This window comes from Tetrao urogallus (assembly GCF_951394365.1).
Source record: "Tetrao urogallus genome assembly, chromosome: 15".
Taxonomy (NCBI): domain Eukaryota; kingdom Metazoa; phylum Chordata; class Aves; order Galliformes; family Phasianidae; genus Tetrao; species Tetrao urogallus.
In genome coordinates this window covers 9,475,604-9,497,696 of record NC_136828.1, presented here as the reverse complement: position 1 = coordinate 9,497,696, position 22,093 = coordinate 9,475,604, and the positions used below count along the sequence as shown (strand labels likewise).

Below are 22,093 nucleotides of genomic sequence, written 5' to 3'. Positions count from 1 at the left end.
CCAAGGGCCAGAATCCTGCCAGGCTCCTCTCTTATTTCAAAAAAATCTCCATTGCACAGAGAAGTTCTTCAGCAAACAAACAAAAAGAGGAGCCAGAAAGCAATGTGGACGTTTCAGCATATCTTTATTTTTACAAGCACGGGTAAGCTACAGCAGTTACACCGCACGGCCTACGCAGGGAAACCCTGCCACCCTCTCAGGGGCGCCGCCATGACACCGGCAGCTCTCCCCGCAGGCCTTGCTGCGTCCCGATTGGGTGTCCCCGTCACCACGGCAACAAGCAGCTTGGAGGCGGGGCAGGCCGGCGCTCACCCTATCGACTGGGCCCTCATGGCGAAGCGACGCTCTGATTGGCGGTTGGGGTAACGAGGGGCGGGCTGTTCTTCCGTCACCGCCTCGGGTTTCCCTTCGCAGTGGGGGGACCCGCCTCTTCATTGGCTGCTGTCGTTGCCATGGCAACGAGAGGACGCGGCGCGGCCTAGAGGAGACCCGGCCGCCATGGAGCATCCCGAGGGAAGCCCCAGCGGCCCGGCGCCCGCCCGGGTGCCGCTGACTAAAGAACCGGCACCGCAGACAGTGCCCGCCACCCAGTTACCCATGAAGGTTTATGAGGCAGCGTTGAAGACGGGACCAGATTCCTCCAGCGGCCTAGCCACAGCCGGCTTCCGCACTGCCAAGTACCTGCCTCCCGAGTGGCACCAAAGCAACTACAACCTGTACCACAAGGCCTTCGCCAGCTGCGAGGAGTCCGAGCGCAACAGGGATGAAGCCAAAGAGCTGTCTGAGAGCACCGCAGCTGCCACCCAGTGTGCCCAGAAGGATTCCACGGCTGCCCTGGGCCAGCGGCTGCAGGACATCCACTTCTGGAAGACAGAGCTTCAGAAGGAGATTGAGGAGCTGGATGCAGAGACCAACCTGCTGGCAGCCCAGAAGCTGAGGTTGGAAAGGGCTCTTGATGCCACCGAGGTGCCCTATGCCATTGCAACTGATAACCTGCAGTGTCGGGAGAGGAGGCAGCCCCCAGACCTGGTCTGTGATGAGGTGGAGAGGGAGCTGCTGAAGGTGAGAGCAAGGCTGAGGGTGTTGGTGGCCCTTTGGCAGTGCTGCCCTGATTTATGAGCAGCTTGGTTAGTAGATGGAAAGTGCAGATCATGAAGGTGCTCTCTGGATATTAACAGAGGTCTGTTTCTACTTCTAGGCAGCCTGAACTGAGTCCTAAATTGAGGAAGGATTACTCAAAAATTCTTCCTTCATTTAAAAAAAAAAGTTAAAAATCACATGAGTACACCCAGAGGAGACCAGGTCCATTCCCTCAGACCAAATCCAAGCAAATTCAGAGCTTAAGTTCCCAATATGAGACTCAGCATCTTATTCTGGCATTGAACATTTTCCAGATTCTTATTGGATTAAAATCTCCTCATCTGTACAGGTTACATTTAAAAATGCAGTACCCCATGAGCAGCCTACTCAGAACCAGAGAAACGCTGCTTGCCTGTTTTCCATGCTCAAGTGAGCAGTCTCTGCCTTTTACCTGTATTACAGTCTGATGCTGTAGCCCTGCCAAGGTGGTGATCTAACATCGAACTTACTGTGTCTCAGCACAAGCCATCACTGTAATTGTACTGCAGAACAGCAGCATGGCTCTCTCCAAACAGTACAATATAGTTTTGTGACACCTGCATGAGGTGACAGCTCCAGACACGCTGGGAGGCACAGACAGATGGTATTTCTGACAGCGTGACTTAAGCAAACCTGGTGCTCTCTTGAAATTTGCTTGATCCTTCCCTCCCCTAGAGGACTCTACTCCAGCTGACACTTTGTTAACTGTCACCAAAATCCAGCACAGCATGTAGATTGCCTCCAAACTGATGTAATTATTCTGATTGCTTATGGTACGGGGAAGAGATTCTGGGTCATTTTTCATTCTTGAATGATACATTTTCTAGTGTCCCATAAATAAGTGAATGATCACTTATTGGCCTGCAGCTTCCATTATACTGTGGAAGTATATTCATGATTAGTTACTGATTAACACAGTTGATTAGTGTTTGTTGTTAGAAAAATACTTAAGAGGATTACAGAGCTGATGAGGTGATAGTATCTAATAATATTTTTGATAGGAATAATGCTCAGTGGTGATCAATATTTGGAGGTTGTTCTAGTCAAAAATAGAAAAATGAGAGAATTAGTGTATAGAAGAACATTTTAGCAGCATACTGGTCTGCTTTGTGAATTGTAGTTACAAGATTCACATAACAAAAAAAAAAAAAAAAAACGAAACTATTTTCATCAGCTGCTGCTGTTTTAGAGAAATGTGTGAAATGTAAGACCTACCCCTCCAAAAATTCAACTTTCTGGAAAGATTTCTCTCCTGCATTTATTTTCTCCTGATCTCTGTGCCAGAGAATAGTTTGTTCATTGCTAAGAAGTCCATCTGCTGCTGCTAATTCTTCACCTGAAATTGTGATTCTCTGCTTGTGACGGCAGTGTCCACAGCCAAGTGGGATGTCATCAAAAAAGAATGATGTGAGTTCAGCTGAGGCGTGTGTACCAGCAGCAGATGGACTCCTGAGAAATGAAGATTTTGTTGCCATGCCAATGACCTTTGCAGTACAGAAGGAAGAGGAGTATATAATATGAGAGGAAACCCTTCCCATTTTCACGGACGGATAGATTTTATGGCATAAATATTTGCAAATAGATTTTTTTTTTTTCAAGTGTACCCTCTGTGGTTTTGCTGGCTCTTTAAGCTGCCGCTGTACTCTGTACCTCTTTCACTGCAAAAAAAGAATGCAGTACCTTTTATTTCTTACTGTCTTTAAAACTGAATTCTTCACACTTCAAGTTGCCCTTCCATGAATTCTGGCAGTTCACTGTGCAGATTTCAGAGTTAATGACTCACTTCACTGGTAGCTCTGTGTTCATTTGCTTACTTAGAGGAGCGAGGCAAATTTTATTACTAAAGTACTTACATACATTTATGAATCTTGCTTTCTTGTCCAGCCTTTTTCTAATCTTAACTTAAATGGTAATTAACTCACGGGAGATCAGGTGCCATTCATTCTCTTCCATGCAAAAAAAAAATGAGAAAAAGAAGAAACATTTTCCCTGAAGTCAGCTGTGTGAGGGAACAGACATTCTTCTCCTTCCACAAGGAATTTTAACTTCACAGTTAACTTATATTCTACAGCATTTTCCTCTGTTTGAAATTTTTCCTCCTCTACTAGCAGCCCAGGCTTATATTGGCTTCACTGGACAGCATCTTCACTGTGATCCTCCCAGCTCCTGTTGATAAGTGGAGAATCTGCATGCTCAGGGGAAGAACACCTCTGGACAAAGGATTGCCTTTCACATGGTCTTGGAAAAGCTTTGCACAGGTCATAGGTTTTGTTTCTGCTTTCAACTTTCTGCAGCAGTGTGGAATATTCTCAGAGCATCCTGCTGAGACAACCACCTTTCAGCAGCCCCTAGGCAGGTGACATTTAATGAGGGAACACCAAATGCACAAAACAAGCAGTTTTGAAACCCAGCATTTAATTGGACTTTCACTATCTGTTGAGCAGGAATCATTTCAGATGACTCACAAATAAAACAGAAATATCTCTGCTGAAAGTTTTGCATACCCATATAAGATTTCAGTTTTTCCTATTTCTTTGGCACACAGTCCATTTCTTTACAGCTTTCAGTTCTAGCTCATCTCTCCTATTTGTTCTGCAGGATAGAGTCATATTTAGATTACCTAGAGTAAGACATACCCCAATTAAATAGCAGCTGCTGGAATGAGGGATTAAGGTATTTAAGTGAAAGCGCCTCAGATGCATAATAAAATCATCTGTTACTCAGAACATCATAGATTCCACTCAGCAGCATACTAATCTTTCCTCAATATAGTTCTGGTTAAGAAGAATCTGAAGGACAATTCTTTACCCTGTAAAGAGTGATCTCTAGTGACTAAAAAGCTGACAAAATCTCTCAATAGTTAGGAATAGTTATTTCTTTGAGCTGCTGCATTGGAAGTAGCAGAATTCAGTAAAAGCAATACATGCATCTGTTTTCCATGAGGCTTTTCCTTCCATAGCCCATATGACATCTCCTCTGAAACCCTTTTGCATCAGTTTAATCACGGTGTAGTGTTTTTGTGTACACGCATTTAATACTGAAATGGTGTGCTCTAGCACAGGGCTTGCCACAGAGTGGTATACTGCCAATAAATCATGCTTCAGCTGCATTCATTCTGTGTTTCAAGGTTATTCCTGCATATCCAGTGTCCAGACTCATTAAGTGACTGCCAGATATGACTGTGGTCTAAGCAGATGCAGTTACATTTGGTGTTTTTTTTGTTTGCTTGTTTGTTTTTTTTAATCCAAGGACTGTATTAGACTCAGAATGTTGATCAGTTGTCCATTTATTTCAATGATGAAATCAGCCCCAATATTCCCTGGTGCTAAAGACAAAGGCATTAGCCAAGATCCTGTCAGCTACATAAAATTAAAAAAGTGGAGGAATGATACAGTTGTGTGCATGCCTGCCAAATGCAATCATGGGGCAAGGAAATCAACAGAAACCCCTTTCCAAACAGCATTATCTGTAGCTTTGCCAAGCAAGCCAGCAGTCCTCCACATAGACAACTCCATAAAAGCAGTGCGTTTTGTTTCAATGTCTGCAGGCAGTGGATTCTCAGCTGACTCTGGCAGACCTGATATTTATGCAGAGCTGACCTGTGGCCTTCCTCCCATGAGCTAGCCACAGCTACACTTGTCAACTGGCTGTGTTGCTCTGTGATAGCTGGCAGCACAGCCAGGGCTGTATGACCTGCATCAATGGATCGCCACCTTCAGCACAGTGGCGCAGCTCCTCCCAGCCACACAGTAGGACTTTTCAACTGCTTTAAAAGATAGGAGAAACCCTTGATTAGATAAGTTGAAAACTCATAATTGTTCACATCTGCTTATTCACTCCGAGTGGTCTTAGGTTGCCATTAATTATGAGAACAATACCTTGCTTGAGTGCATATCTCCTCAAAAGGAAATCTATTTCTTAATTTCATTTTAGGTCATTCAACAAGGGAGCTCTTTATTTTGAGGCTATTTCACTTTTCCCATATGAGAGGCCATAATTGCCAAAGGAAAGCTTTTCTCATTAAGATTGTGCATGTTACACACAGGAAAATGATTGCCTCTTTATTTACATGGAGACTGACTGCCCAACACAAACAATATCAATTATTGTAAGAGTAATTTCAAGTGCTGGCTCTTTATAACACTTTAAAATCCTTTTTTTTTTTCTTCTTTTTGACAATTCAGCCACTGTAATAGTTCTTTTTTGCAGAAAGCAAGTCTTTGTGTTCTCAGTTTGTAAACTGATACCTTCAGCTATGTATTTATTTTAACTGTGCTCTTTCAGACCCTTAGAAATAATATTTTCTCCCCAGTCTCGGTTGCCCTTCTCTGTTTGGAATAAAATGATCTCTCCTACGCTCCCCATTGGTTTCTTGTGATGGAGAAACTGACACTGCAGGGACACATGCACTCATTTGTTTGTCAAGAACACTGAGGATCAACGTGTGCCAGCAATGTTCTGGCTATAACTCATTAGTTAGTGCATACTCCCTTAATTGTCACTGGATGACTGTCACTAATACACACATTACATTAATTAGAAGCTCACCATATGAAAAAAAGCTCTTTAAGATACCAATCTCAGGTATTGAATGCCTTTATGTAATATACAAAACCATCCGTTGATCTGGCTTTTATGCAATGTATAACCACCAGTCCAGTAAAGTACTTCACAGAGCACTGATGGTTAATCCCTAAAGCAACACCATTGCCATCAAAGGCGAGCACCAGGTACTTCTTGTTCTGTAAGAGAATATCACAAACGATGGTCTTTTTTGTCCTGATGGTGTTTATGCTGCAGTGAACATTCCTGCTGCAAGCAGCACAAGCTCTAAGTTCAGACTTTGGATCTGTTCTCAAGGTGAGGCAGGGCTTTGTGCAATCACCTCTCATAGCTGAAGGCGTTTAGCCTCTCCAACTATGCTGCATAGCTCAGGTAATTCTGTAGTCCTCGATACTACCCCTCACCAGAGGCAAAAGCACTTGGTCTAATAGTAAGAGTCAAGCTGCAGGCATGTGTCACCAGGTTTACCTTGGGCTGGCTTTCCTGTACCTGCCAAAGTAGACAGTAACTGCTTAAACTACAGAACAGGAACTGCTATTTTTAGTTAATGCAGAGCATTCAAAGGAAGGAGGCCAGTGAAAGATTATGATACTGCCACTCCTTTAAGTAGCTCCTTATCACCACAATTCAGACAAATGGTATTTTTGGAGATCTGCTGGAAACGCGCAAGGCAGCAGCTTCCGAGATAAGTGCTTGCTGCAGAGCAAGGCAGATTCTGGCTGCCAGCGTCCTGCCAGAGAAGCTGGTCTGCTGCATCACACCCTGCTGCAAGACAGCAGCTCCTGGCAGCGGAATTTATGCTGCCACTGTTCTGCCCAGCTCCAAAGTGACACCTTGGTTTCGTGCAAGGCAGTGACTCACGCTGAGCACAGTGCTGCTGCCCTATCTGTTCCCTATTTCAAGGCTGTGCAGGTAACTCAAGTGTTCTGTTTAATCTGACAGAACATATGCTTTCTCATAGAATACACATGCAATATAAAAATAACGAATCCCCAGGCTTTAGAAGTACTTCAAATATTGCTGCCTTTGTAAACTTAAAGCTGAGAAAGCTGAGCTACTCAGTATTTGCTAACTCCAGAGAGGATCTTGTCTTCTAATAATATGGTAAGAGTAGGTAATGAGTGGGAGATTTAAGTATATATCCACAACCATTAAAATGGAATTGCTCTGCAGGATGATATGTACTGCACTGAATATCATAGAAGTCTTCCTATTTTTATCTAGGAAGCTGAGCTTATCAGAAATATCCAGGAGCTTTTGAAAAGAACTTTGATGCAAGCTAGTAACCAGATGCGGTAAGAAAGTTCTTGTAATATCTCAATCATTATTAATATAGTCAAATAAACCTGAGAAGAGGAACTCAGTGATGAAAGTTAAGGATTACCAGCTAAAGTAAGGCACAGGAAGAGTCATTCCCTTCCATAACTTCCAGTATGTGTATTCGCTTCTCCAGTTTCCCAATACTAAATGTAAATATTACAAAATATTATCTAGACATCACTGTCTTGTTACAGCATGCGATGTATTTGTACTGTAAGATCTTTTACAATTATTTACCTGATCAAAGGGCCTTTTCAAGATGAGTTTCTTGCCACCAGATGTCAGTGTGAACTTGCAATACAACAACTGAGCTCTGCCTTTCCTGCCAGTAAGAACATCCATTGCTCTTAGAAAGGAATATTTGCCTTTAATTTATATCAAATCCTTTGGAAACAAGTTATTATCCAAATCCTCAGGTTAACTCCATATCATGGAGTTAATTGCTAGAAACCTTGATACTTTGCTAATTAAAAAAAAAAAATAATAATAATAATTCAATTTATTCTGTTCTGCCAGATAAAATGAATTTATTTATTAAAAAAAGAATGCTTATAGAGGCAGAAAAACTTAAGTTGCTCTGTTACATCAGTTACAATCTCAGAGGAATCTGTTGAATTTAACCTTTGCTTGTTATAACTGTTTCAAGATTATTTAAGTACTGTGGTTGGCCAGCAGGATCTTTTTTAATTCTTTAGCTAAGAGTGACATCTGGTGTCAGCAGTTGATAAAGGCACACTGTCTTTTGTACTCTGAAGTCATTCTAATTAATTATGTGCAATGCAATTCTGAAATTAATAACAACATATCAGTTCCCACCCTGAATGGCATTCCTCCTGTATTTCCTGAGGAGGAATTACACTGCCTAAGTGCTACAGTCTAGCAAGGAGAGCTCACAGGATAATGCAGGGTCACTTTTCGGAGGTCTTAGAGTCAGGTTCAGGGAGCTAGCACAAGAGAGGGTTAAGCCTCTTGTAAGCAATGCTTGATGTCTTGGGAAGAATATTCTGTTGTTATACCCTCCACCTGAAGCTGCTATTGAAAAAAATCCATGTTGTTTTAGGATTGAGATATAAAATCCAAAGTCTAACAACTGCTTTGCCACAGGCTACAGAAACCTTAAGCCTTCAGTGGGCACAGAACAGTGCTGAACGTCTAGGGAAGTGGTTAACACATCAAGCTCGCTGCCCTCACAGATGGGTGGGAGAGAAAGTTCAGCTAGGCAAGTCTGCTTTCCCATTTTCATTTGGCAGGCAAAGGATCAGAGTCTAGTTTCATTAATGTTTGTGTCAGTTTTGCTGAGTTGTGTTGTTTTTCACTACCCATATATGATAACAGTGATGATCTTTTCAGATTAAATCGGGACCACAAAGAGGTTTGTGAAATGGACTGGTCAGACAAAGTTGAAACGTACAACATTGATGATAAGTGTGGAAGATACAAGAACCAGAGCACCAACATCCAGTTCCATCCTAGTTCAGTGAAGTTTGAAGAGAGGTAAGCAGTTCTTCTCATTATGCTCCACCATTACACTGTTAAAGTGCAATACATCCTTTGCATCACTGAAAGCTGCAGTGCTCCCGTGAATTAATGATGTTATTGCTATTACTTTGAGTGGGAGACATCATACCTTCAAAAACAGCTACTCCAAGAGTAATGGTAGTGCTACCATCTCAGCATGCCATGCCACTGATGGCAAAGTAGATTACATACAAAGTAGGTTTGTTAAAGCTTTTCTCAGAAATAATTGCCTTTATACTTCTAAAGTCCTATCTAACTCCTATATACACTTCCTATGAACACCAACAGACATGCCACTCTTTTGGGAAAGCTTCCTGTACACAAAGTGGCTTAATACAACTACTTGCAATAAATCTTGTAAGGTCCCCCTTTCAGATAACATTCAGATAATTTTCACATGGGTTACAGATACTGTATCAATAGGAACCACAGTAATAACAACAGCAGAGCAGCAAGCTCCTAGGCTGCAGCAAGCTTGCTCAAGTGCAACAATCAGATTCACAGAAATAAAGGGGGAAGAGAAAAAGAAAAAAAAGAAAAAAAAAAAAATCCCAAAACAAAACCAAACAAAAAAACTGCTTACCTTCAGAAGGCCTCAAGTATACAGGGATCTCCAGTAACTCACCCTTACCTCCACTGCCAACCCTTAACTGAGGTCTGGGAAGGAATGGATCCTGACTCCAACCATTCTGGTCACTCAGGAGCATTGTATACACCTGAGTTTCCCTGGGTTGGCCCTAACTTCCTACCAGGTGCTCAATCACTGTTTCAAGTCATGACTTAGCATTTCTGCTACAGTGACCTAAGTACTGCAGTGTCTTCTGCTGCTCAACGTGGCAAAGTATAAGCAGACATCGTGTTGTCTTTGTTTTGAAGCGTACAGAGTCTGCAGTGCATGCATATATTCATGTGTTTATTTGGTGGTGACTGAACTGCTTCTGCTTGCAATTACTGTGCAGAAGATTGCTGGCGAGTTTTTTTTTTTGGTCACACATTATTCCCACAGAAGAAATGAAGTGGATGAGGGATTAATTTTATAAAGGACTCTTAATCTTCCTTGTTGGTAAGTCTAGACTGCATGCTACATAGCAAACACAAACAGAAGTATCCAAAGCTTTTGCAGGGGGAAAACCAATTTCAGATTGTATTTCTAAATGCAACCTGAACAAAGAGCAAGCTTCCAACCCCTACAATTCTATGATTCTGTTTATATACTATTCCCTTCGTCCAGTGCATCAACACCAGAGACATGGGCCAAGTTCAGTCATGACAACATCTATAGGGCAGAACGAGAAAGATTGGCTTCAGTTAATCTTCGCGCTTTGATTGATAATATTCTTCATGATGTATCTGAGGACCTGAGGATGCAGTGTGCTGCTGTTAATGAGGCTTTTGCCAAACGTTGTTTGGAGCTGGATGATACAAAACACAAACTAGAGCATCATCTGAAAGGAGTAAGTGTCACTTTTTGAATGCTGGATACAGGCATGACAGCATCTTCTGAGAAGATCACAGTGGGTTTATCCTCTAGGAAAAAATTCTTAGTCCATGTCAGGCATAAAACACTGCTGTGTCAGCTGAGTATCTGATAAGAGTCTTCAGTGCTGGATTATGGCTCCAGTTCAGCTTGTGCTGCTGTCTGCAGTGCTTCTTCTGTAGTGTCTTCATTAAGCAGTTCCTGTCAAATGGAAAGAGTATCTTTGGCCTCTGCATCCTCGCCAATGTGGAGCAGCTCCTACTTCTGTATTAGGCCACTGGGTAGCATAGAAAGAACAAGTCATTCCTTAGTACTGGTGGGTAATGACAGCTGCCAGACTATTTTCTGCTTGTGTCTGTGGTTATGAGGGAGAAAGGATTCAGAATTTCCTGTCTTTTTCTATTTTCTTCACTAGAAATCTACACAGTTCCAAGCTGTGCAGCAGTTCTTAATTTCGCTCAAAATAAATCGAACTTTTCTGGGATAATTTACAGTAAAAAATTTACCATTAAAAGCAATTCAAGGGGGTGGGATGTGTTGTCAGGAAAGCTTTTAAACAGGCTACAGAATATTTTCTGCCTCTTTTTAGACCAGAGTTCAGATTCTCAGTGTAGAAGTAGAAATAAAGACGTCAAAACCACCTTTGCACTTTCATTTCTTTTATTTTCTGGCCAAATATGAGATCAAAACTGTGACTCAGTGGGACCATGAACAAATGCGTAGCATGCACAGAGACAATGTGCTTTTCTTTTTCTTCTTCTTCTTTTTTAATAAACAGTTTTTCTTGGGTATCTTTTTCAGACCCTTAAGGAAATAGGAGATCAAGAAGCTAACATTGTTGCTCTCAAACAAGCTATCAGAGACAAAGAAGCCCCAATGAAAGTGGCTCAAACCAGGCTGTATGACAGGTCTTTTAGGCCCAATGTTGAGCTCTGCAGAGATGCAGCACAATTCAGGTAAAAGCTGCTAAACAAGTCCTCCAAGGTGTCCATTCTATCCAAAGGTGATGTAAGACAGCATTTGCACTTTTTTTTTTTTTTTTTTTTTTTTAAGAAATGTGTGGTCTTTCTCTTTTATTACTAGGTTTGATTCTGATATGTCAGAAATAATTCAATTGTCTGAAATCACTGCAAGGAAGACATTATTTTAATCTAATGTATTGGCAAATAGAAAATCTATGCACACCAGTCTGCTATTTGTCTTTATGCTTTTTTCTCTGAACAGTGTGTTTTCATTTTTGATTTAGATGATCCAAAAAAAAAAAAAAAAAAAAAGTCTGACAACTTGTGAATAATTTGCAACCCTTTTGCTATTAGCAAAAGTTCACCACAAGGTGGACTCTGTGCTGAAAGAAATACGTTTCAAGTGCTGAGAATGTAAATGGGCTGCACATATCCATAGCCTGAGATATGTCCTTAGTACTCAGAAGAATTGGGCTGGTGGCATTTGATTTTCAGTAATAATCCATTTTAGAACTGGAGGTCAATAAATCCTTCCAATTTAAAGGTCTGAACATCGCATTTGTCACTTTTGATCTCATTATAAGCCTTGTAATTGATTTTCCTCCTTCACATGTTTCTGCCCTTAGGAGAAGTGGAGGATCAGCTTTTGCAGGCTTCCATGTACTTGCAGCAAAGATGCCTGCCATTCAAAGCTGATATGCTGTTCTTTATACAGCGAGCAAGAAATTACAGTTAATCTGAATGCTTTATGCCATTGCAGGCACAGTCATCGAAGTCCTGATTCAGCAAATAATTCTTGTGCAAGCCTCTCAGTGTGTAAATTGCCTTTAATGCGATTTAAGGAACATGCAAGCCCTTTGCTGAATCGGCATGTGTTTAATTGCCATGCTGACACTGTTTATATTTACTCAGTTTCCATAGCATACAGGGATTTTGTTGTCCCAGGAAGTAAACATGAGCAGACAGAGTGCAGAAGGCACCTACCCACCGACATTCAGTTGAAGTGATGTGTTTTTTTAAAAATGGTTTACTGCTGTTCTGCCACTTAAAGTCATGCATTTAAAGATCGTTTCCTGATCTCTGGTACAAGTATCATCTTTAATACTTGAGCTTTATGCTAGTGAACAGACATCAAAATCCAGGCTTAAGGAAGTGCAGGTGCAATCAAACTGATGACTCATCCAACAAGTTTTGTCTGATGTTTCTTGGTACAAGAATTCTACACAGTGGGATACTTGTGAAGTGGGGATGGATAGTTCATCTGCAGTGGCAAAAGACATTCTTAGTACTATCTAAGTACAGGGAAACTCGAATACAAAAGCTATGAAAGCGAGTTCCATTTTTCACTAAGTGCACAGAACCATCAAGAGGATCAACATTTCTGAGTCTGTAGCCCATAGTCTCCAACACTTACCAGGTCCTCTTCAAAGTGTTGGGATCAATACCTCCTGCCCTTGTTGCTGAGTGTTATGCTTCTGTAACCATTGATTTTTGTTCCTGTTACAGTTCGTGTGTCCTTAGGAACACACACAAGTTTCTGCTCACTTTAATATTGCTTATGTAATTCTGTTCAGGTTGATCGGCGAAGTTGAAGAACTAACAGAATCCATTGAATCTCTGAAGAAAAAACTGCGGGAAGCTGAACAGTCTCTGAGGAACTTGGAAGACACGCGGATGAATTTAGAAAAAGAAATAGCTGTGAAAACAAACAGTATTTTTATAGATAGGCAAAAGTGCATGGCCCATCGCACTCGCTACCCGACTGTTCTGAAACTAGCAGGTTACCGGTAGGAATCTCTGTACTGGCTGTGCAAAGTCTGGAAGAAAAGTGTCACCTAGCATCTTTCATAGAAAATGCGTGGATACTGTTATACACAGAAGTACTGTGCTCATTTCTGTCTTGTATTTGGATTAAAATGCATTGGAATGTGATGGCTGCCTTTGAGCCTTCCCTCTAAAAATTTGGTCTGAGTGCAGACATACACAGTGAGTTTAAAATGCAGCTTAAAGACAATTCCTTGCATCTGATGTGTATCTATCACATTCGCATAACTTTCACAGTATGGCTTTGAACCTAAGAAGCAAATATTTTGAGTAATTATAATATACACAGATGTGAACCCATAAAATTTATAGCTTTCTAGCATTTTATGGCTGCATGAAATAAGAGCAATAAAAGTGCGTGCCTGATAGAAGATCGCCTGATCAGCGAGGAAACAGATGAGGGACTTTTCAGCTCTTCAAACATTATTAGTTAAAGTTTGCACAGGTTAGATGACAATCTGACTATTGGCAAAAACGCCGCCAGTCCATGACACCCGCGTATCTAATCTGAAAATGAGATCAAGGATCTTTAACTTTCAAGTCAATTCAATTTGATTTTTTTCAGGAAAAAAAAAAAAAAAAAGAGCCTAAACAGAGCCTGAATAGCAATCGTGCCTTTCAGCTTAAGTAGTTGGATGTTTAATTGAGCTCTTGATCTGTTCCACCTATTCCCTGAAAGCAAGGCGTGTGTTTGAACTATTACCCTTAATGGAGAGCACATCAGATTCATCTACTCCAGTAGAGCAATGTAACAAATGTCATTCACGCATTAGCTTAGTAGGCCACTCAGTTGAAAATGCGACGTGACAAAGAAGAGAAATGATGACACAGAGCACAATTACATTATGGTTTCCTGCATTACAGGTTTTTACTTTTAAAAAGCAGCTGACCGAAGAGAGAAAAAACATCAACCCTTCCCCCTCATCTGCCCTGAAACCTAGACAGCGTGCTTTTCTGAACAGTCCTGCTCTGTTAACCAGAGCGGGAGAAGCCATTAGACTGTTTGGCACACAGGTAGCAATCTGTATGATCTTGACACGGGTTGTGCAGAGAAATATTCAGCCATTGCCCCCCTGTTGAAAGATGCTACCACGTACTTCACTGAAAACCAGCTGTGTCGGTGAGGGCTTTTGACTCAAACATCTGTTTTGTGGCCAAAGGGCCATAAAGGGCCAGTTGGCCCCTTCTTCCCCACTCCTTCCACCTCTGAGTCAGTACAGCTCCTGCGAAGGCTTATTTTCAGTGGGCAGCACAGGAGCAGAGAGAATCTGAGCTATAGGTTACATGGCTGAAAAAGCAATCTCTGTTGGTTTTATTTATGCTGACCTGATCGTCTCAAAAACTGTAGTCCTGCAGGAAAGTACTGAACAAGTGTGAACAATTGTCATTTCCTCAGTCCGACATCTGTTACAGCAGAGGAAAAGGGATCTAAATCTCAGATAGGAGAAAACTGAGGCAGCTGGGGTCAAAGTGGACTTTTAACTTTCAATTATGGTCAATGAGGCCATGAGAGTATGTAATCCAGGCCCCGAAAGTGTTATTTTGATTCAAGAGTTTTGCATTGAAGAGAGGAAAAGTGCTGTCATATTCTCTGAGTCTGCGTTGAGTACTAATAACCCTGTGCCCCATATTGGGCTGTAAATGGATCTTTCCCTAATTAAAGCCTAGTTTAATTTACCTTTGTGAACTAAATTACTCTGCCCTTGCTGTAGGCCAATCAAGGGAAATCTTGGCCTGGCAAACCCAATACATTAGCAGGGTGTAATCACTGCCCTATTCACATGGTAATAGAGGGATACAAGCAAGCAAGGGTGTGAATCACATGGAAGAGCTTCAAGCTTCTGTAATTATTCTTCCTTTAATTACTGATTAGTTAAAAATCATAGTTAAAGCCACTGCTCTAGCATGTAAAGCTGTTTCTATATTATTTTTTCAGAATACGTTTTACGCTGGGGATTTCCCAAGAAAGGATTAAAAAGATGCAGTAGCTGGCTCTCATGTGAGCTAGTGTCACAGGTGAGCTGTAGCTCCCTGTTGTCGTGAGCTCCACCTGCTAATCTATATGAAAAGTACTACCATTTTTTCTTAATGTACACATTAAAAACTGTTGGTTTTTTTTTACTTACGAGCAGACAACACTGTACAAGGGGAGCAAAGAAGGATACCTAAAAACAGGAGCTCGTATCTGTGCAGTGTTTTTAACCAAAGGTAGTTTATTTTCTCTAAGACTGAAGCTTAGAACAACCACCTCATAATTTCAGCCTCGTACCATGTCACAGGTCACTCAAAATTTAATACCAAAGTGGCAGACAGCAGCGCTGGGATGTGCAGGTAGGATGTTTCAGACATCCCTGTTTCCACTTTGGACCCCTGACACATGACATCAGCAGCACCTGCTTAGAATACTGATCCGTAAATCCAGTTTGCTTGGCAGAAGGGCACAAGGACAGCCAGTAACATCAGCTGCGTCTTGCAGAGAAGATCTGAGTTTATTTCTGTTCTTCAGGATTCTTTTCGTGGTGATTTGCAGTGTAATTATAAAAACAACCTGCAGAGAGTGAGAATTTATTTTAAAATCTTTTCCTGAGCAATTTCTCTAAATAATTCTTGAGTAGTCTCTTAGACCTGCTGGCCTCTCTAAGCAAACTGTGCCCAACATTAGTCTCGGCAGCAATAAAAGTCACAATAACAACTTTATGGCCATGTACGTGCTCGTTAGTGCCCCTTGTGATTCCTAGGATGTAGATACTGATAGCCAGGCTGTTTGCAGCACTGTTTGCTGAGCTCTCAGGGCAAGCAGGATGCACTGAACTCTGTGCTGTCACACAGGGGACATTTCCCAGTGTGCAAAGTCCTGCTCTGGGCTTGGACAAGCTTCAGCATCTCAAGCACACCCAGACTGCGAAAGCCACACCAGCTCCTGTGCCACATGAGAACAGGAGCAATGAGGGATCCTTGTAGCAGATCCAACACCGCCTCACACAAGAGTTGTTTGCAGAGTTGCTGCAGGGTTTTTGCATGGGTTGTTTCTTTGGGGAAAGGGCCATAGAGGGTAAAGAAATTCTTTCTTTTTAAAAGCAACAGGAAGATAAAGTATTTTATTGCTGCTTCTTGGAGGATTTATATAAAAATGGCAAGGATGAAAAACAGGATGACCTTTTCACATAGTCATGCACGGTTAATCAAGAAAACTGAAATGTCTGTCATAGGGTAATTCACAAGATTTGTAAAACAAAACTTCCAGAAAGGAAATAACTCTGAAAATAGGGAGAAAATCCAGACTTACTTCTTAGAAACCTACATTGTTTCATCTTTTAAAAATTTAAAACACTGCCAGTAGCCTTCCATGCTAAGGGAGAGCTGTGCAGCTTCCCTCCACGTGAGCCAGGCACAGGCTGCAGCTGGGAAACAGCTCTCAAGTTTCTGCAAATGTATTTCAAGAGCTGTAAACATCATGCCAGTTAAACCACCCTGTTCTGCAAATCATCTGTTGCCAAAGGATGAGCAGCAAAAAAGTGGAAAATTGTTCTCTCTCAGCTTTCTGGATCAAAGCTTTGAACCTCCCAAGGGCTGAAGGACTCCAATGTGCCCAACTTCATCCATCACTGCAGTTCCCAAAGGAGGAAGCTGGTCAGCAGCCTGCAGAGCAGGTTCACACAGCGGGTAAATTGAAATCCACCAAAGTCCTTGGCTGCATTTCCATTTCCCTCACTCAGCCCGTTATGATGGAGTGCCTCGTTCAGATATGGGCTCATGATTAAGGGTTGCCTTAGGGCCTTGTATATAGAAGATCATTTTTATGATTGCTGCAGTGTATGAGCTCTTCATAGAAGAGGCTTTTAAAATCTGAATGAGTTCAAGCATGCAAAAGATTAATGTGGGCCTGCATGCATCTATGTCAGTCTGCAAAGTCCAATTTATTTCCATGAAGGCCATTGTGGTTGCAAAACTCTCTGTGATTTCTGCAAAAGTCCAGGAGACACAAGTGCAATGGTTGCTTGTCTAGATATCTGGCAGTGGGGACCATTAAAAACCATGCTGCCATGGGCACATGGATCAATGCTGACCCAGAGGAGGTGCAGAGTTGGAGGGCACTGCACCAAATAATGGACCAAGGCAGCCGAGGCTGAGAATACCCTCAGAGAACTTAATGAGAACTTTGCATAAAAACCTATAAAACCCACTATGAAATCCCTACCAGGAAGGCAGATCTTCACCTGCACAGCCCGACTTATGCTAAGCGATGGTAAAGCTGAGTGAGCAAGCTCAAACCTTTAGTTAGTTTCTGATTATTGCTTCCTGCATCATGGGATGTGTAGATGTTGAATGGAAACTTCTTAAGATCTGCACTTCCTCCCCAGAGAACCCTGCTGGGAAGGATTCAACCTGCCATCCTCCTGCATTCCCCGAGCTGGCTGCCAACACGATTTGGTGACTGGAGCTGTTACACGCTCGATTTACTTTACAGGCAAGAGTGGCTTTTACAAGCTCTCTGTGTCTCTGGAGCTGGTGATGCAAACCCATACACAGCTGTCTCCTTCAATAAAAGAAAGAAGCACAGGCAGGCAGACCCAGTGCTTCCCCCAGCCAAACATGTAGCAGAACAGGCAGGCACCAACAAGCAGAGCTCTGATGCTGCACCCTGAGCTCCTGGTGCCCCATCCCTGCCTCTCCTGCTCACACTCAGCTCAGGTCCCCCTTGATCCCACAGCATCCCCAGAGCAGCCTGCACCCATGCACCTCTGCCCTGAGTTCAGTTCTGAAGCATGAAGAGCCATCCTCCTTACAATTTGTGCTCCCTCTAGTGAGTACCTCTACTGTTTTTTGTGGCCTTATCTGCAGTATACTTAAAAGTGTATACTTAAACATTGTTCTTCCCCACTGAAATCCCCTGGAACCAATTACTTTGCTAGGTGTTGGATATCTGCTCCGGCTGATGCTGGGGAGGTGATGCCCTGCTGCAGCAGCATGGGATTATTTCAGTATCTTTATTCTAACCTGGACCCTGTAATGTGGAAACGGTCACAAAAAAATAAAACAAACAAATCATAGAATCATAGAATCACAGAGGTTGGAAAAGACCTAAAAGATCATCCAGTCCAACCGTTCACCTATTCCCAATAGCTCCCACTAAACCACGTCCCCCAACACAACATCCAGCAATCACAGACATTGAAAAAGTAGAAACATTCAGAAATTACATTTCCTAAGATCCTTTATCAAGAAGTGGCCAGACAGAATGTCCTAACATGCACAGACTGGGCACGTCTCTGAAGGCGGATGGGAGAGAATTCTTCTAAGGTTGTATGGGTTTGTCACAGCTGTCACCTCTTTGTGACCCAAACGTCACCCCATGGAAGCATGCAGGGGACTGAGAAGGGAAGCATCGTGAGGCAATGCCAGCAGTGGAGCATCCTGCCAGAAACTGAGCATTGAGCCTCCGTGATTACACACACACACACTCTCCTAATTCCCAGTTTGCGTTGCAGCACAAGATGTGTGTATGCACACAGAGGTAAATGCATTTCCATAGCTTCCCTCTAAACCAGCATTTAAATTAAACTAAGCAACCTCTATTTAAATGCTTTGCATCTGCTCCAAAATTCCCGCTGACAGTTTAATCAAAGCTCTCACAGATACATTTTCTGCTGCTTTTTTCCAGCTCTGATGACTGCTGTGTTCCATTGGTGCATCACATCCTGCAATGAACCAAGACTTTCGTGGGAATCATCCACTTTTGTCCCAGTTGCTGCTCTCCATCAGCCCAATGAGACCCTGTGACAGCACACGGAGAGGTGCTAGTGATGGAGAGCTCTTGTGCAGGTTGTGCAATTACACCATAGAGCAAACAATCTGCTTGGGGACTGTGGGGGGTGGGGAGTCTTGTGGGGCATTGCACTGCTTCCCACCATCTGCAAAAAGATATAAAAAACACCTACAGGAAAGTATCATTTCCAGTGCAAAAAGCCAACAGCAAGGAGTGTGAGAGCTGCTCTGCACTGCTGAAGGAAGATCTATTGAGCTGTTGGAGGCACGCTGTAGCTAGCAGATCAGAACGCTCGGTGCGCTGAGAGCAGATTAAGGAAATTAATGGAAAGGGAAAAGCAGCCCAAACCAATCTTTCCCTTTTCACAGAAAGCAGATAGTCACGGTGCTGCTTTCATTAACATTAATGTCAGTTGATGCTTTTAATTGTTCTCTTCTGACATTTCAATTATATGTTTTATGTAAATAAATGGCAGCTCTGGGATTTCGCAGAACTGGATTTTTGCAGCGCCTGTTTTCAAGTCCCCATTAGCCAGCAGCACTGTGTGCCCACTCCAGCTCTCTACCCCTTGCACTGCATTTTACCATAGGAGAGGGAGACCTGTGCAGCTCCCAGCTGTCTTTTCCTTTATGGTTCAAAACACTCATTTTGGCAGGAAAAAAGGTTGTGTTTTTTTAAACCCAGCTACTGCTAACACCTTTCATAGACTGACATGGTAAGCACAGAAAGCTGGAAATCATACTGCAAAACAAAGTGGGTTTTGTATAAACAGTATTCCTCCTTAGAAAATGGCTTTATATGAAACAAAGAAAGCCAGAGCTGGATTTCCACCTTGAGTCTGAACCAAATAACTCCTGTGGCTCTGGGAAATGTAAACTCTAAAACAGGAGTGATGCTTTCTAAAGCATCTGGTTCTCAGTCCTGGCACCTGGCTCAGGTGATGAATCCAGATGTTACTTTTTGTGGTGATGAAAGCTCAGCTCTGTTCATACCCCAAATAATCACTTCCTTAGCTCTCAGAAAAGCAGCAGTCCCCAGAGGTAGAATTCTGAGCACGTTGCTGAGGTTTGAAGCCTGAGGTCGCTATGGGGCATCCCCTGCACAGATAAGAAGGCATCAAAAGTCACCAAAACCTCTGCTATTCACAATCCTGGGATGAGATTGGCCAAAATTGGGCCTCCGGGAATCAGACCTTGGGCTGTTTGCCCACAGAGCCAGGGCTGAGCTCTGCAGAAAGGTGAAGAAGTGATCTGGGGCATTTGCTGAGGGTTGGAGCCACCTGCAAAGCTCAAAACTGTGCAGTTTTCTACTTTCATCCTTGAACTGCTGTACTGAAACCCACTCAACTCATTGACAATACTTGGGAAAAATACAAGCTTAGTGAAGGGGAAAGAGAAGCCCAAAAGAAGCCTGGAAGTTGTTTTCATGCAGGAAAAGGAAGATGATCTGCCAGAAAGATTATCTTCTACAAATTGTTTGCCTGCAGATGGCACCGAACAAGAGTTCCATTTTTCTCCTTGGCAGTTCATGCAGGCGAGTGCTGAGCAGAAGAGCTTTGGTGGCATGCAGCAGCCAGGATGCTGCTGTCCCCATCTATCCACTATGGTTGCATTCAGTCCTGCTGGGTGGATGCACAGCCATTATTCTGGGAGAAAAACAAACCCCCAGCACTGCAACCATTTGCAAGTCCAGTTGTTGTTTGTCCTCCTGTATATTTGTCTTAATTAAAGAAAAGAGCTGCTTTAGAGCTTGAGAAGACCCCAGGATGCACTTCTTTTGTCTTCTTTTCAGGGAGCATTTTACACATTTTTCCATGAGGGGAGAGGAAAAACATTGCACAAGAAGAAGATGGAAAAATGGGTGGGGGAAAACATAATCCAAACACATTTGTCATCCTCTGCTGCTTTGAGACTTCTTTTTTGTGGCATATCTGTCTCACTGAAATGAAAGTTTGGGGAGGGAATACATTGCTTGACAACTCAATCAAGCCGTATTGCAGGACCTGCACTGAAGCACTTTGCTTTGCTTACTGATCCTGATCTTTTCTGACCTCACTACTTAAAAAATAATGCCTGGTAAATTTCAAGATAGAAATATTTCCTCTGGAAAATTCAGACTGAAACATCTCAGCAGCTGTCAGTGCTGCTCTGCTCACTTTGGTTGCCTGGGGAGCTGCAGCTTTGGTTGATTTAGCAGAAATTATTTGACCTCCCCACTTCAGCCCCCCAGAACATCTCCTGGTTTGAGAAACAGGAGGATTTTCTTATCGCTGGTGAAAGAGGAAAATTCCCAGATACACGAACAGAAAAACAGCACTGGAGATGGATCAGATTGCTTCCCCCCCGGCTTTTACATGGCTGGCAGCAGCTCTGTAATACATCAGATTTGGTTTCCCCTGGACCTGGATGGGAACTGATGTGAGCACGACCCCCAGTGCTATGTTGGGCCCTCAGGGCTGAGGCTTTCAGAGGCAGTGACCCAAGTGATGCTGGATAACAAACCCACTGCGGCTCCCAAATCCCAGGTTTGCACCTCAGGACCAGCAATGCAACCCTGCAGCCCTTCCTTCCTTCCATGAGAGGCTTTGGGCTCAGAAATAAGGATTTATATAAATGTTGTTCTTTTATATAAAAGGAAAAAACAAACGTAGGCTTGCAAACATCGCTGAATGGCATAATAGTATGTAATCTGCCAGAGTTTTCAACACAGTGCTACAGTGCCTATCTTAATTGTGATAAATTATTTCAAAATGAGTGGGCGTCAGATGAATTGATTGAAAGACTGCAGCGTTACCACTTGCAAAATCTCTTCTAATGAGGGACTTCTTAAGTTTTGGGTTTCATGAGGCTTTCGGTCCATGAGCTCCCTGCTGGAGATCCTTTCGCTTTCTGTTCCCATTCACAGAGGAGCAGCTGCTGAACTACCTGGCCCAGTCTGGCAATAGGAGCTTCCAGGAGGCTGAACAGCATCCTTCAAAATGAAGCAAACAGCCACATCCAGGAGATGCAGTCAGTTAGGAGGTTTTGTACACTGAGATGCCCTAAATGAACATATCAGGGCACAGCAGCACACTCTCTGCTTCAAGACAGTGGCAATTTGATTCTTCTTAACTGAAAGCAGCACTTAAGAGGACCCACATGTCAATTTTGACTGAAGTAAAAACTTCCCAACTGTGGTTTATGGAGTCATTTGGATGTCGTATCTCACTCAGGCTCTGGGCTGCTCTCCCTGAACCAGTTCCAGCATTGCCCCTTCAGAGCCATGTGCAGCCCCAGCAGGGGATGGGCACTGCAGAGCTGCTCCATCCTTTGGTTCTTCCCAACCCCATTTGCAAGCTACCAGATGCACATACCCAAATATTCTGACTTTGGGACCACTGCAATATGCTGACATTTCTGTGTGACCATCAGTGGCAGGAGGTTGTCTTCCCAGCAGAAAAAAAACCAGCCGTGGACCAAAGGAAGCTAAGGAGCGTCTCACCACATGTGGCCAAAAAGAGGATGTTCATCCCTTTCCACTTCTCTCGCCAAACCATTTCCATCG

General features: G+C 42.8%; 1 protein-coding gene across 1 annotated transcript; it reads left to right on the top strand.

Annotated features, from left to right (window-relative positions):
• Nucleotides 1-498: 498 nt before the first annotated feature.
• On the top strand, nt 499-12,750 carry TEKT4 (tektin 4; the record flags this gene model as incomplete). The annotated part of the gene is made up of 6 exons (XM_079542865.1): nt 499-1,062; nt 6,907-6,977; nt 8,353-8,496; nt 9,752-9,974; nt 10,799-10,953; nt 12,534-12,750. The coding sequence occupies 6 exons, from the start codon at nt 499-501 to the stop codon at nt 12,748-12,750; spliced, it is 1,374 nt and encodes a 457-aa protein (XP_079398991.1).
• Between the last annotated feature and the right edge of the window lie 9,343 nt (nt 12,751-22,093).